General features: G+C 38.0%; 1 protein-coding gene across 1 annotated transcript; it reads right to left on the bottom strand.

Annotated features, from left to right (window-relative positions):
* On the bottom strand, positions 212 to 13,732 carry LOC109837691 (synaptotagmin-2-like). Its single transcript, XM_020406022.1, has 12 exons — positions 13,110 to 13,732; positions 9,903 to 10,001; positions 9,742 to 9,792; positions 9,534 to 9,657; positions 4,961 to 5,079; positions 4,734 to 4,835; positions 4,467 to 4,541; positions 4,024 to 4,100; positions 3,696 to 3,942; positions 1,049 to 1,399; positions 825 to 953; positions 212 to 629 (listed from the first exon to the last, which is right to left on the bottom strand). The coding sequence occupies exons 1-12, from the start codon at positions 13,218 to 13,220 to the stop codon at positions 501 to 503; spliced, it is 1,614 nt and encodes a 537-aa protein (XP_020261611.1). The 5' UTR covers positions 13,221 to 13,732; the 3' UTR covers positions 212 to 500.

Below are 16,208 nucleotides of genomic sequence, written 5' to 3' on the forward strand. Positions count from 1 at the left end.
ATTCTCACGATTATATTCCATTCTGCAATACACAAATCGCGCCCTTACACACTGTCGTTTGTCTTCTCTCGTTTTTCAACGTTTTTTTTTACCTGCGGTTATCTATACAGACGATGCGCAAAATTTGTTCTGTTTAATTTTACAGTAGAAGGCTATGATGAGCATCCAAACATACACATTACTTGGGAGAGAATATGCACGCACACACAAATAAGTAAATATTCCTCAAAAGTACAAGGAAATTGCTATAACCCAATATTTGTGGAAAGCGAGCAAACAATTACACAGATAACAGTACCATAAAAGGATTTTCCTAGAATTTGCCGTCACAAACAACACCGAACTTACAAATGCTTAAAGAAACAGGAAGCAATCGAGCATTTTATGTACAAGGGCAATCTTTACCATGGAGCGCATAAAGCTTTCAAGGCTTTGCGCAGACAACAAATCTCCTATGAAACCACTATTCTCTTCTCTTTTGAAATTTCTGCTAGTAGTTCTCAAGTGCTCCTCCATTGCAACTCTATTTGAATACGACCATTCCTAGAATCGATTAAATGGTACTTCTCGTTGGTTCGCTTGTTGTTGACGACATCTACAAGGTTGATTTCAGTAAAGCCCAAGGTCTCCTGAAATTAGAACATAATAATAAATATCACAAGGCACCAGGTAAAAACTGTGTCACCAATATAAACGTCAACGAACTTTTGTGGGTTAAGATAACGCTAACAACGTATTAGCATTATGTACACTGCACAACAAGACACAATTGTTCATTACCATAGTACTTATGATACTCAAAAACTTCTCAAACAGGTACATACCTTGGAGTGAATGCCAAGACTAGATGGCCTACTAAGGACTTCTACATGAAGTTTATCATTAATCGGTGGTTCTTCACATGTAAACTGAAACTCTTCATTCCATCTTGGATCTCTGTTTTTCTTGATGTACTGCATCCATAAAAGCCCCTCATCGCAAGTAAACAAAATATAAAACTGATATAAAAATTAAAGGAAAAACACTTAACAAAACATTCTCAAGGTACCTTCGTTTTCCTCTCCTCTCCTTTGAAAAGAATTCTCACATACGGATTTGTGTGGTGTTTCCCCTCAAGATCTTGAGCTTCATGAACAATAACTACGAGAACACCACCACCTTCTGGAGTGCCCTCAGGAGCCTTTTCTACCCCATTTCCATCATCAGCCATCTCGGTTGTCGTATCCTCCTTAAAGGGCTTATATGTCAATTCCACAACAACCTCTCCACGTGATTTTTCATTTTGAGGATCATTAGGATCCATATTTTTTAGCAAGTTCAGCGTCATAGATTTCGGCTCATCAGGTACAAGTTCCTTCACTGGCACGACATTCATTCCCATTAAATCATGTTTACCAACCTGCAAGAAAAATTAAACAAGGTTACGATATGAAAATTATTTTCAAAAGGGTTTTTTGGTTATATATCCCTTAAATCATGTGCATTTTGAAAACTACCCCCCAAATCTCAGTTTTTCAAAACTACCCTCAACTCTTCAACTTTCGAAAAAATATCCCCAAATAAAAAAATCATCAACTCTGTCGGATATGGTGAGTAAACATTAGGCTATGTGTGATATTAAGTATTGAGATATTTGAGAAAATTTGATTTATTATTCATTCTACTGAGGTGTTTAAATACTAGAGAGGTTCTCATAACCTAAGCGATGTGGGACTAAAATAATAGCAATATAAGATAAATTAACTATATTATTTAATATCCCCTTTCAAATTGTATTTGGGTTCCAAGGCAGTTTGCCGAGGAGTGCACATGATGATTTGCTTGCAAGTAGGAGATGATGTGGTGCTATCCGGTGAGGGCTTGGACAGAGATAATGAGGGCGTAGCTGTCCGATGAGAGCTAAGACAAAGGAAGCTTGGCCAGGAATGCTCGGCCGGAGGGAGCTTGGCTGGGGTGGTTAGTTGGGGTGCTTGGACGAGAGAAAGCGTGGCCGACAATGATGGCTAGGGAAAGCATGGCCTAGGGTGTTGGTCAGAGGAGAGCTTGGTCGGGGTGCTCGTCAGAGGAAAGCATGGTCGGGGGTTCTAGACAAGAGAAGAGGGTGAAAAATGTCCCTCAGGCATTCTGTCGAACACCTTGTGTGCATTTGTTGAACGCATCTCGTTTATGCAGTAGGTGATCGGATGAGACATTTGAACAAACATGTTGCGGGCGTGCAGTGAAGCAATGATGTTGCACTGGCTGCAATGGGGCAGTGGCAGTTCTGCGATGGGTGATGAAAAGTTGGGCATGATGCTTGAGGGCTGAGCAAGAGTTGGGGGTGGGTGTCATGGGGTCTTGATAGTTAGTTGGGCGTCAACAAAGGTTGTGGGGAAGAGAAATAACTGCCAGTGGATCTCATTGAGCGGTGGACAAAAGTGGAGCATGGCACGAGGTTGGGGCCAAAGGCCACTCAACAGGGCTGCAATGAGGCTGCGACGAGGCTGCAACAGTGGGTTCTCGAGCTAGGTTAGGGTGCGCAATTAGGCACTGAGAGAGTGCTGCTGCTGCAGTGGTCGTAGCAGGGAGATGATGATGGGGGCGGCCATGAAAACCACGCATTTGGGGATGATCTCGTGCGAGAGTTTGGGGGAGAGCCAATCTCGTGCAGGACCTACCTCCACTCGAATTTCTCGTGAGTGGAGGTGAGGCTGACAGCGGTTTGCAACAGATCTAAAGTCAGGATTTGGAGGCGTGAAGGTATGAAGGGTGAGGTTTGATTTGGGTTGTTGACTAGTTGATATTGTAAGGCGGTGGGTTTTGTCCAGGGAGGGAAGCGGTCGATGGTCAATTGGTGGAAGAGGAATGGAGTTTGGGGGTTTGGGACATGGTGCAATGGAGATGGGGTTGCTTTTGAGCCGCTGAGGTTTGCGGTGGAGGCGCTGCTAAGATTTTACGAGGCGAGGGGTTGCAGCGGCAAAGCATTGGGAGGAGGAGTTGCTGTTGGAGGAAGGCTTGGCAGTGGTGTTGCTGGAAGTCGAAGCCGCAAAGGGGAAGAGCATAGCGAAGCGAAACCCCCTCGGCGGCCTCAAGATCGAGGAAGAAGGAAGAACTCTCTCCCGGACGAATAAGAAAGATTGACACCATGATAAGTACAGAGATATTTGTGAGAAATTGATTTATTATTCATTCTGTTAAGGTATTTAAATACAAGAGAAAGTATAGAGGTTCTAATAACCTAAGAATTGTAGGACTAAAATAAAGCAAGATAAGATAAACTAACTACATTATTTAATAGATTTTTTTTACATTCCGGTTACAAATTAGCCTATCTAAGTTGATTTGATACCACCAATGAGTGGCCCAGGTAGTTTGGATGTATCAATATGAACCCGGAGTGCCTCAGTTCGATTCCTGGAACCGCATTTATCTGGTGTTGTGTGGGATTAAAGGTGGGCCTCGACTCCCGGGGTTTACTTACTTAGGCGGAGGTTGTCCACCCCCACCCCCACCCCCCCCCAAACAAAACAAAACAAAAATACCAAGGTTCCCTTGTCACAAGAAAAAGTTGTTTGAGTGTTTTTTTTTCCTCCAAAGTATTTGGGGAATAGTTTTGCAAATATTCAGATTTGAGGGATTGTTTTGCAAATATGCGTGCTTTAAGAGGTATATATATACAAATTTAAATAAAATGAAATTATGGACTAGAGGCATGCCTTTTCCCAGTCATAAATGCTTATCTGAAGGGCTTGAGAATCTGGATCTTTGATGATAAACTTGAATTCCTCATTCCATTCAGGATTGAGATTACTGTGCTTCACTTTCGTTTTCTTCGATGGGAGCTTGTCTTCTGTAAGCTTTAGCTTCACATAAGGATCAGATTTACCCATAAGGTCTTTCTTCTTAAGTTTATTTGCCCTGATGACTTTAACGTGCAAAAGTCCAACAGGTTTCTTCATAGCACTGCACAGGTGCTAACTAATCAGTAACCAAATTAGGGTACGGATGCTTTAAAAATTGCTAATATTATGTAGTCAGTATTACTTTGAAAGATCCATAATTGGCACTTCTAGTGCTTTGGGCCATAGATACATGCTTGCTACTTGGTTCTTGATAGTCTCCTGCAAGTAACTATATGTGTAAGAGAATGCACAGGCAAAAAGGAGAAAGAATAAACAATATATGAATTGTAGGACACAATGACACTTGTAGTGTCTCCATCTCGTTGTCATGCCATTTGCAAGCTAAAGCTCAAGTGCTACTCCTCGTGAACATTTTAAAAGAACTGGTCGAGGAATCAATTTCCTTCCATGAGAAGATAATTCAGTCTTGAGTTAAAAAACTATAGATTTTCTGTTTCTTTAATGAATAGTTTCAAGATCTCAAACTAAGGCATTTTTCCTCTTTCCATTTACACTTGCGTATGGATGCATCAACCAGTTGTTAGTCACAATCGTCTGATTTAATAAACAATGGCAGCAGAATACCTGCACGAATCTATAAAGACCAGGAACTGCCATAACATCAGCTCCCAGAAGTTTTAGTCCAAAGTCAACATGTGGCTGCAACAAAGAAAAGAAAAGAAAAGAAAATACAATGGAAGAAGTTGGAAATTACTGTTCATGATATATAAAGAATATAATCACAATAAAAAGCTACCAAACAAATCAAACTTGCTGAAATTACTGTTCATGATATATAAAGAATATAATCACAATAAAAAGCTACCAAACAAATCAAACTTGCTTATGTACCTTTTCCATTAACGAGACGAGGATTTTTGCAAAACAAGGAAAACTAGGAACCAAAGGCTTCAATGTAATTCGCGGTATAGCAAAGACTTGCAAATCTACTACCTGAATCTCAAAAGGAATCGAATTAGTTCACTAATATAACTTCTTAAACAACTTTTCAGAAGCAGCATTAGTCTCAAATATCCAAGCTATGTTATTCTTAAACCAAAATAGTACAAGCTAGTAACCTGTAAGGTTGCCTTCAATCCAAATGCTTTAACCACCACAATAATATTCGGATTTCCAGCCCATTTCAGTGATGGTTCCATAATCAACTCTTTCTCATCTGTTTCATAAGCTTTCATTCCTAGCATAACATCTAAATTTTAATACTGATGCAGAAGTTTCTAATAAAAACATCAATCAATTGAGTACACTAGGCTAGCAAGAATACACACAAGATGCACACAATACAAGGCAGACTTTTTAAAAATAAATAGTGTATTCGTGCAAATGCAATTCCAATACAAGGAAGCACAAAGTTGGCTCAAAAATCTGACAGAATTAGCGAACCAGATATATATAGAGTTGACGACACGTTGCAGGAGGAAGAGTATCTTATGTAAATATTACAGAAAGTTCACTTGTGCAGCTTTCTTGGGCAGGTGCATTCTTTGCTCAATTTTTTTTTATGAGCATACAAGTTACAATATTTTTGAAATACAAACATATGTCAATTGCTAACAAGTACCTGTGCTTCTATAATAGTGTTGGACTAGGTCTAGAAACCATGCTGGTTGCTGATCCAGCTGGATCGAATCTCACTGAAGGACCACTTCAGACTGGGTCCAAACCTGATTTGGACTAGGGCATAGCCTGAACTGAATCTGGTTCCATCAAGAGAATCAAACCAGCTCTAGTTCAGTAACACTAGGCTAGGATTTTAGTAAGGAGGCCATTCTTGAGCTACTCATCTTATCACTCCTAACATGTCAGGGAGAAGAGGTAGTTCAAAGGTCTCACATATTTAGTTGCTCTTACTCGATGCCCCAAAAGCAATTGATAATGTAGCAATTAGCAAGGTAAAGACTTGCATGACTTCTTCTATCATCAACTCCAAGGAGTAATTCTCTCAACCCCAAAAAGCGATCGCAATTTAAATAACTAGATTGATCGCTCTCTATGTTCTTAAATAAACAGATTTTTTTCTGAGATGTAATTTTACCAGTTAAATTAATAATTATAATATAAAATTAGATTAGCTGTAGATTTTTTCTTTACTTATGGTGTTACCTTTATAGCTTTCTGTGCCGGTCTCAAATTTAAATACTAGATTGATCACTTTCTATGTTCTTAAACAAACAGATTTTTTTTCTATTTTACTTAATCTAATATGCTTTATGCTTAGTGTGACCTACAAAGATAAGTTTTTCGCTCCATTATCATTGAGCTCCATTGAATGCGGCAGGAACATCTATGTTGTCATTGGGATCAACAATCGGACTTGAGGACACACAATTACAGTCTCGAAGCGCTCTGCTCCACAATGATGACTGTCAGACTGTGGTGATGGTACCTACTTACTCAGTAGTGGAAACATGATGATAGCAGTCTCAGGTAGCTCTATCATGCAAAAACGTAATGCCACCAGAAAACAATGAGGCATACATACCACATCCAGATGAATACCCTACTCAAGGTTATTTTTATTTGGTCTTCCATATTAAGTGGTTTCTAATAGGGGTGGCAAAAAATAGTCCGACCCATCAAATCGACCCAACCTGACCCGTTATTAAGGGGGACGGGTCGAGTTAAATGGGCTTGGGTCATAAACAGGTCAACCCTAGCTACCCATCCGTTATTAAGGGGGACGGGTCGAGTTAAATGGGCTTGGGTCATAAACAGGTCAACCCTAGCTACCCATTTATTAAAATGGGTAGCTAGTGGTCAACCCATTTATGACTCATCTAATCCATATATGATCTAACTGGGTAAGTGTCAATTCTCTTTTCAGCCCTAATCTTTGAGGGTTCTTTATCCACCGCTACGGGAGCTCGAGGCGTAGAACAACTACAACAAATGGCAGCAAAGAGCGGTCGTAGCGAGTGCCAAGAGAGTAGCGAGTGACCGGCGACGACGGCGGGCAAAGGATTGAGATGGGGTTTTGAGGGTTTGGGGATGCTGGTGTTTTAGATTGAGAGGAGGGGGATTGTTTGTAGAGATGCTTCATGTTGGATTGATTGAATAGATAAAAAGAGTTGATTAATGAAGATGATAACCAGTGTTGTAAATAACGGGCAATTGCGGTACAATTACGTTAGCGGACCTTGCCCGCAATAATTTTGACCATAGCGATGAGAAAAAGCGCCAAAGACTGTTATTTGTTCGAAATAGCAGAGAAAAGTGTGAAATAGCACTCAAAACTCAAAAGTTGTTAATAACGCTTTTGAGCACTATTAGCGTCTTCTTTTATGGTTGATTTTTATCAAAAACCCAACCCGAATCACGCCCGAACCTAATCCAACTTATAAAACCCACTCTCTTTCTCTTCTGTATTCAACTGCTTCCACCTCTTTCTCAAAAAACCCTAATCGGACCTCCGCCTCTCTTTTTCTTTCTTGTTGGATGAGCTCCAATTCCGCTGCCTTCCTCCACCATTCCTCCACCTCCTATCTAAATCCTCCAACTCCTCAATGAGCTCCATCTCCTCTCCTCGACGCTACAACAAACAACAATTACTTCGACAAGCTCCATCTCCATCTCTTCTCCACCATTCCTCCACCTCCTAGCTACAACAAACAACAATTACTTCGACAAGCTCCATCTCCATCTCTTCTCCACCATTCCTCCACCTCCTATCCAAATCCTCCAACTCCTCAACAAGCAAGCTCCATCTCCATCTCTTCTCCACCATTCCTCCACCTCCTATCCAAATCCTCCAACTCCTCAACAAGCTCCATCTCCTCTCCTCGACGCTACAGCAAACAGCAGTTACTTCGACAAGCTTCATCTCCATCTCTTCTCCTCTCTAGATCCTCCAACTACCTCTGCTCCATCTCCTCGATAAAGCCCTGCTCTCGACAAAGCCCCGTCCTTGCATCGATTCTTATTTTTTTGAATATTTAAATATATTTAAATTGGATCGCTATTTGATTATGTGCTATTTATCGCTATTTTATTGATACAGGCGAAAATAACCTTAGCGGTGCCTCACCGCTACGCGACGCTATTCACGATCGATAACATTGATGATAATTGTGAATTTCTGGATGAGGTTGGGGATCTGAGAAAAAAAGGGCATGAAAATTTTTTTGGTAAGGTTTTTTGATGAAAAACTTAGGGGTGATGAGCTCTAGTTTTATACGTGTCCTTTTTTACTTTATTTTTCTTGTTAAATTACACATAATCCCTTAAACTATAGTCTATAACTTGACTATATGAATATATGCTTAGATGATATCTAATGTTTAAAAAATTATTGTTGCAATCTATCGTGATTTCTCTTCTAGAACACCGGTAGTATAATCATATACGGGTCATAATTGGGTTACTCGGGTCAGGTGGGTAACCCCTTTAATAAATGGGTTGGGTAGTGTGACCCGTTTATTAAACAGATCGGGTTCAGGTTAAGCTTACATATCGATCCCACCTGACTTGACCGATCCAATTGCCACCCCTAGTGTCTAGGTATAAGTAAAATTTTAAGTAAAAACAATCATACATGGGATGACATGAGTAAAATTCTTTGAACATGAGTTATATGGGATGTATGAAAAGTGACTCAAGCAGACTCCTAAATGAATTGTATAAGTCTACGTTATGACAAAATTCAAAGAAAAGAAAATTCTGATCCTACAATTGGTGATTTATATACGTTGATTTATTTATAAACTAAGTACTCGGTATAGCTCGTTGAGTGGCATGCAGAACATTCTCATCAGGAAGTTCAAACATAATAAGACAAGTAAAGAGACATCGGACATACAACAGACAAGTTACAGAGTGGCTCTAATTGATTGTTTATGCTCTTTGAACCTAAAGTTCGATGGTTACAACTATACACAACATGGTATAAAGAAACATATGCCACTAAATTATAAACAGGGACTTAAAGGTGTCTCCTCAGTCAAAGGTAGAAAAACTACATGTTCCTATTGCTCTTTATTTCCTTTCTGAGCATCCTAATGGAAGCAAATTAAGCATTAAATCGCACACAATGATAACTGATTCTAAGAAGCATTTAAAACTCGAGAAGGAATGTTTGCTGCTGAGGAGACATTGTAGCACTCTGAGTCGAGAGTGCACCAAAACCCATATATGCAGAAGAACGAAAATGCAGTCATTTAATTTAACTAGGTGTTTCCATAAGCATGTATTGATTCTTCTCATTTGTTTGTTTTAGTAGGGTGTCAGATCACAGCATAGGAAGATGATGAATTTGGGGAGTATCATTACATCCCAGTAGGATGCAAGCAGTATTCATGGGAACGAGTCATGTGGAACAAAAACAATAGTCAGCGTCTGTAAACTTACTGGAGGTTAGAGATAAAATTTTCTCGCTCCGTGATATGTTATCTCATAAATTCAGTAAGATATCCTTTCTGTTTCCAAGTACTGCATCTAGGCCTAGGCATTCAATTGATTAAAAATAATGTTTATTTAAAAGTTGATTTTGAACAACAGTGGTTGTGTTTTTTTAAATGTGAAGCATTTCACTGATTATGCAAGTGTGTGTGAATTTATGTGCTTCGCGTGCGTGCGTGAGGGAGGGAGGGAGGGAGGGAGAGAGAGAGAGGGGAGGGGCGAGGGGAGAGAGAAGACCTTGGAAAGTCGGTGGAAGTGAACCGAGGGTTAAAGTGTGAAATTCAATGGATTCAATTTTATACTTGGCACAATTCTCAGCGATAATTGGCTTTGTTACTTCCCTAGCTGTCTTGCAGATTGCCTGGAAAAGGAGGAAGATATAAAATAAAGGAATAGAAGGAACCACCTGTTAAAATAGTGCAAAACCTTTCAATAACCTACATACCTTGTCCAAATAAGGCCACATATATTCAATAAACTTGTTTAGCCAATCAATCTTCAAGGAGAAACAAACAAAAAAGTGTCATCAGTTTTACAGGTAATAATAAATAATCAGTAACGATAAACCATAGACATTTAAACTATTCTGGCAGAATTTTTTTTTACCCGATCAAAGTCTGGATTTTTCACCCATAAGGGAATCTCAGGAAGCATCTGCTCCAGAGTTTTTGAATCAAGTTCAACAAGTGGTCGAACTGTAGGATGCTGGTAAGAAAACAAAGGAATAACAATAACAAATCATTATAATCAACAAGAAAACAAAAGAAACACCAACATTTATGGTTTTTTTAATATAAGCTAATATATCTATGAAGAACATTGATGTTTTCACATTTAATTACAATGGAATAAACTCGTCCAGCCAATCAACCTTCAAGGAGAACAAACAAAAAAGTGCCATCAGTGTTAGCCAATCAAACTAATATCTGTCAACCACAAACGTTAAGCTATCTTCCAACTGCAAGAATCAACAATGTAAGCCCTTTCTGCTGATTCTTGTTAAAGGTCTGGAATTACATAGAGTAGTTGAGGATAATTTGTCATCTCATTGTAAATTCAAACTTCACATAGAACGTGTGCTCGAATGCTTCTTCTATTACAGTAGTGTATAACCAGTATTACTTCTACACCAGTACACCCTAAGGACTGTAATCCTTGCAGCACAGTTTAGTGCCATTGTTCTCTTATAGAAGTCACTAACTATCTAACATGCAAATACTAATAGGCATGCAATATTCATTTCAGTACATGACCATGTAATGGATTTATAATAAAGCTAGGAGCCTACAACACAGCAACATATTTCCCTCACCGGATTCTTCAACCAGTCAAAATGGAGAGAAAAACCTAAAGATATGGTGAATGTAGTGTAGAGAGCTTCACTAAATGAAAAGAGCTACAAAAAGTCTATGTACTCCCCCACATCACATGCATAGATTGCTGTATTTACTTTTTACATAATTATATCACTCAAGAGGACTTGAAAATAAGACGAGTAACAAGGACTTTATCCAGAATTGTGTGATCACTGTCTCCTACTCAGCATCTGAGCGAGATTTCAACCAGGCAAGGCACAAATAGAGTGGCAATGAAAATTATACAAAAAATATTATTAAAAAGCATGATTGTACTTTTCCACTGAAAGAGGAAAGTGTTCACAATTAGATTGAAATTCATTAATATGTGAAGAAATAATTAAATGGATCATATTCCAAGTTTGTATGCAAAATGTACAAATCCTAGGTGTTAAAAGTCACAATTAAATGGATATTATAATTAGGTAGATTGATTGATTCAAATGTATGAATACTAGTTAGGAAATTAATGCAAATGTACCAAAAATAGGCACTTACAATCAAATTTAAGGTAGGGAACTTGCCCAACCTCAAAGTACCCTGGCTCCGCCCTTGCTCCTAGTCCAATGGCTGATCCACCATGGGGGCAGTGGAGGCAGTTGACACCACTGACCCCAGAAATTTTTTACAAAATATCAGTTACAAATCTCCCAAACAAAGTGACTTAATAGGAGTTAGACAATATATATCCCCCACTATCAATCTTAGCCTTTCAATTTGCCATGTCATTCCCATATCCAACCTTAGATCACAAGTTCACAACTCCAAAACAAAATCCCTTTAATATTTAGGTCATCATTTATTTATGGCTTAATTGCACTAAAATAACCTATAGTCTCACCTACTTTATACACACACATATATCCCCAGTTGTATTTGGTTGCACTTAAATACCCTAAAATTTTTAAAATTTGCACTTTAGTATCCTCAGCTATGCAAACATGAGAATTTCCCCCGAAAATTCTCATGCGACACTCACATGCTAATCTTCGAACATATTAAAGCTTTTTTTTATAAATCTTATGTTATCAAAATCCTGTTTTAAACCTACCCTAATTCTAATTTAAAATGAGATTTTTATAAGTTTAACAAAAAATTAAGGGTTAAAATGTTCTAAAATTAGCATATGAGTGTTGCATGAGAATTTCGATGGGAGGGGGATTCTCAGGTTGCATAACCGAAGGTACTTAACTGCCAACTTTTAGAAACTTTAAGGTATTTCAGTGCAACCAAATACAACTGGAGTATACATGGGCAATGTAGGTACAGAGTATAGGGTATTTAACTACCTTTATTTATGCTTGCGGTTTCCCCCTAGTCGTCACTTTTTCAGGATCTGCCCCTGTCCTAATCAATATGTCAGTAGCTAGTGCTTGATTTGCCAAGTAGCAAATTGTACTCATTGCTTAGCACAGGAATGATATCATGATCCTAACTGAAAAGCATATCACAAGCTATTTCGAAAAGATTACATTAATCCAATTTTGTAACTCATTGAATTTGTGATAGTAAAGTAGCCAACAACGCCTAACAGTCCTTTCTTTCATTATTGTAATAACTCTACATGACCACTTGAAAGTAGCAATCCTGATACAAGTTCATTATGAACGCCTAAACCGTCCAATAAGAAGGTGTTGGAAACGACTCATAGAAGGAGCATAGAAAAGACCCCAGAGATATGAACGGGTTTCACTTTTCTATTAGCCATTATTAACTTGGTTTTTTATTAACTTGGATTTTCATCGTCCATTAGATACAACGTAACCAGTCCATCTGCATTTCTCGATTTGCGTCTTAGTCAAATCGCACGCGTTGTTCCAGCTATGTTAACTAGGTTTGTTGGATAGCAAAATTGTAGTTACCCAGTATTCAGTCCTTACAGATGGGTATTCAACAACTTATCCTTGCCATAGATTATGCCATAGGTTAAAACTATCCATGCCGTGAATTTCCACAGTTTGTATATTGCCTAATCCTGTCTGCTAACCCTGAGACTAGTCAGAAGCCAGAAATGTCATGAATCACTAGTCGGCCTACATCAACCTAGTTTCTCCGCAAGTGGTACCCAAGGCACCAATATCAACATATTTTGTTTCCATATCATGACAATTCCCCAATCTAATTGTAATGAAGAAAAAGAATTGCATTAGTTGCATATCCAGGAGCTCCACATGTTTCTCTCTTTTCTATCAATTCCTTCGCAATTGAGAAACAAAAACAAGACCCGCTTTCTTCCTCTCCTATTAAAACGCAAATCCCCCCATCCTTCCCCCAGAAACTGAAAACCAACGTATACCCATTTCCTTTAGCAAGCACAGATCCCGCAAAACAAACACCCAACACCATATTTTTTTTCCTTCAAGAAAAGCAGGTCAAGGTGCTTCCACAATAGAAAAAAAAAATCTGCGACACTAAAATCAAACAAAAATTACTGAGCAAAGAGTAACCAAAATCTTACCTTAACATCGGTGGGCTGAAAATAGATGAAGAGATAGTAGCCGACAACAACTCCACCCCAAACTCCAACCCCAAACCCACAGAAACCCAGCAAAGTACTCAGCACCCCCATCTCTCCCCTGCCTTCCAAATCCCCCCAAGATCACCTTTCCCTTTCCAAGAAATAAATTTAGAGGAAATACTCAGAATAAACAAACGAATACAAAAGCCTTCATCTTCCTTCTACGCAAAGCACTAGTTGCTCCCCAAAAGTTAATAAACTATTATGGAGAAAACCCAACATAATTACTGAGATGGGTAAATGGGGAAATGGGGTTGTCGGTTGCTCTCACATGTGATGTGGGGTGCTTCAACTCTATTCGACGGGGGGGATTTGAAAAGGAAAGAACCGAGGGAGAGAAGCGAAGAGAGAGTTGAGAGTCAGGACAGCTAATATCCTGCTCACGATTTAATTACCACCACAAAAAATCTTTGCATATACCGTGTATGGGATTATGTAGTGGGCAGTGTTTGATCATAATAATAGAGGCAGAGGAAAGATATATCAGAGCTCCGTGGGTTCGGGATCAAAGTTGATCTGATCCAGAGAAAGAAGGTGGCCAGACAAGAGGGGCTGAGTTTTCTATGAGCTTCGGGTTAATTAATTAATTAATAAAGAAGAGGAGATAAAAGGAGGAGGTGAGATTTGACCTCTTTGTATACCCTTTGGGTAACTGTACTTGTCCATGGGAAAATTGCATAAGCTCCTTATTTATACGTTTGTCTGAAATAAGGCCCTTGTCCAAAGAATATTTCTGTTAGCCAAAACCCTTTACTAGTGTCTAGTGAGTGCCTAGGAGGACTTGGCAACAAAAACCCTTTATTATTATTTTAATGCCAAAATAAGAAATATTTGAGCATATAAGCAACCCTTGCACTTTGGATTGGACGAGAAAACCCTATATGCTCTCTTTCCCCAAACTTCTTCATAAGACTACAATGTGCGCCAAAGATTTAGTGTTAAGTTTGAAAAGTTATTATAAATGACACCTAGATATACACAAAAAGGTTGCTCATTGTTTTTTCTCCCCCATTAAATGTAGTTACAACTACAATGTTTCTTCAGTCAATTGTTTTTTCCTTTTTTCTTCATCTATTTTCTTCACTTTCGTATAAAAGTGAATTTGAAAAAAAAAATCCATATTGACATGTTGAAAATAGGTCATGAGATAAAATGAATTCAATAGTTCAGGGATAAGATAAACCTAAAAATCGTTCAGAAAATATGAAGGAACAAATTGAAGAGTTCAAGGAACAAGTAGGGGATGAAAGCCTTAGACTTTTAACCAAGCACTCCCTTGAATTTGAAGAAATGGTGTACACTGCATATTATTTTTTGGAAATTTTCACATAAACCTCCTCTAAAACAGGGTAATTATACAAATAGCACTTTCAAAGTTCAATTAATATAGAAATAACCTTTAAAGAGTTTCCAATTGCAATGGACCACGTTGATCTATTATTTAATATAATTTCAATTGCAATTTCCAAAATGCCCCGTGACATGTCTTAACCAAACCTAGAGTACGACGCATCTTTGAAGGGTATTTTGGGAATTTTAGTCGAAATTTCATTAAAACATAGGTCAAAGTGAAGATTGCAATTGAGACCCGCTTAAAAGGTGGTTTTCTATATTAATTGAACTTTGAGGGTGGTTTTTCTTAACGTATTTTAAAAGCGGTTTGTCTAAAAAAAATTTATTTTTTCCCAATTCTTTTAGCATCCAAACTATGCTACGTATTCCTCAAATGGATTGAATCCAAATAGATTTACAAAATAGGTGCTTGAATAAGTTTTTCCCAAACCATTTAAATCATCAAAAAATGGTATGCTTTTGTCCTTATTCCAGTTATTTGTTTATGTGTTGCCTTAAAATAAAGGACAATCATAACTAACAAAGGCTAATTTCTAATGGGACTAGGGAGAAAGAGGAAGTAGGTGCTATTCTTGTCAAATGAGCAAAAGAAGGTCCTCTTCTTGGAAGTACTATTCTTGTCAAAGGAGCAAAAGAAGGTTCTCTTCTTGTAAAAACTGCAGAGCTTTGGAGATTGCATTTTTATTCCATTCCGCAAAGTGTGGATTGTTCTTAACTTTTTATTCTTCACAAGTTTTTCTTTTTGATAGTTATATTCTTCTACTTTTATTTTTGGGAGTTATATTCTTGTAGTGTTCTTCCTTTTGGGTTTTCATTGGTGTTACCAAATATTTCGACAGCTGTCAAATTTTAATCATGGTTATTTGCACTTTGGTACCCGCAAAATGTTATTAAATAGCCTTGTATTTTAGAAAATTCTAGTTGGACTTAGATTAGGAATTGAATTTGCTTGGAAAGAATCAATTACAATTGGAATTAAATTTTAATTATAAAAGAATTAGAATTAATAATCTAAGTCCAAGAACTAGTCCTGCTTGAATTCAAGAGAGGAGAAAGCTCTTTAAAATTTCCTTGAGAAGTTTATTGTAAATTAAGTCATAGAAAAGCCAATGAGAGTTGCATATTGTAAGAGAGAATTTGAGAGAACTAAGGGGAGAAAATTAGGGTTTGTGAGAGATCTTTTTGTAAGATTGAGAGAGAGTTTCTTGTGGGATTTATCTTAAATCACAAAAATAGATTATCTTGTACTCTGTAGCATAAAAGAAGACTCAATCCTCTTCCTGTGGATGTAGGCGATTGCGAGATACATAAATTCTGTGTCTATATCTCTTGATCTATTTATTATGCGGTAATTGCTTTACTCTTTTTTTCAAACTAGTATTTTCTCAATATTTCCACATCACCTTGTGATTTGTTTGGTTTACAAAGAAGGGATGAGACCTAATCAAGGTGTTCGGTGACTCTTTCACATGCTACGCTTCACACAGATATCCTATCGGTGTGCAAAGATCAGCGTCAAGTTGCGGGTTGTGTGTGCCAACATTTGTATCAGAGTGTCAGGTGATGCCAATAATTAGTATCAGAAAAAATAATTAGTATCAGAGATGAATTTTGACTAGATCATACTTGTCTTTGAGGAAATGTTTAATCTTTGTGTCATGAAATTAAAAAGTCATTTAGTGATGA

This window comes from Asparagus officinalis, chromosome 4 (assembly GCF_001876935.1).
Source record: "Asparagus officinalis chromosome 4, Aspof.V1, whole genome shotgun sequence".
Lineage (NCBI taxonomy): Eukaryota > Viridiplantae > Streptophyta > Magnoliopsida > Asparagales > Asparagaceae > Asparagus > Asparagus officinalis.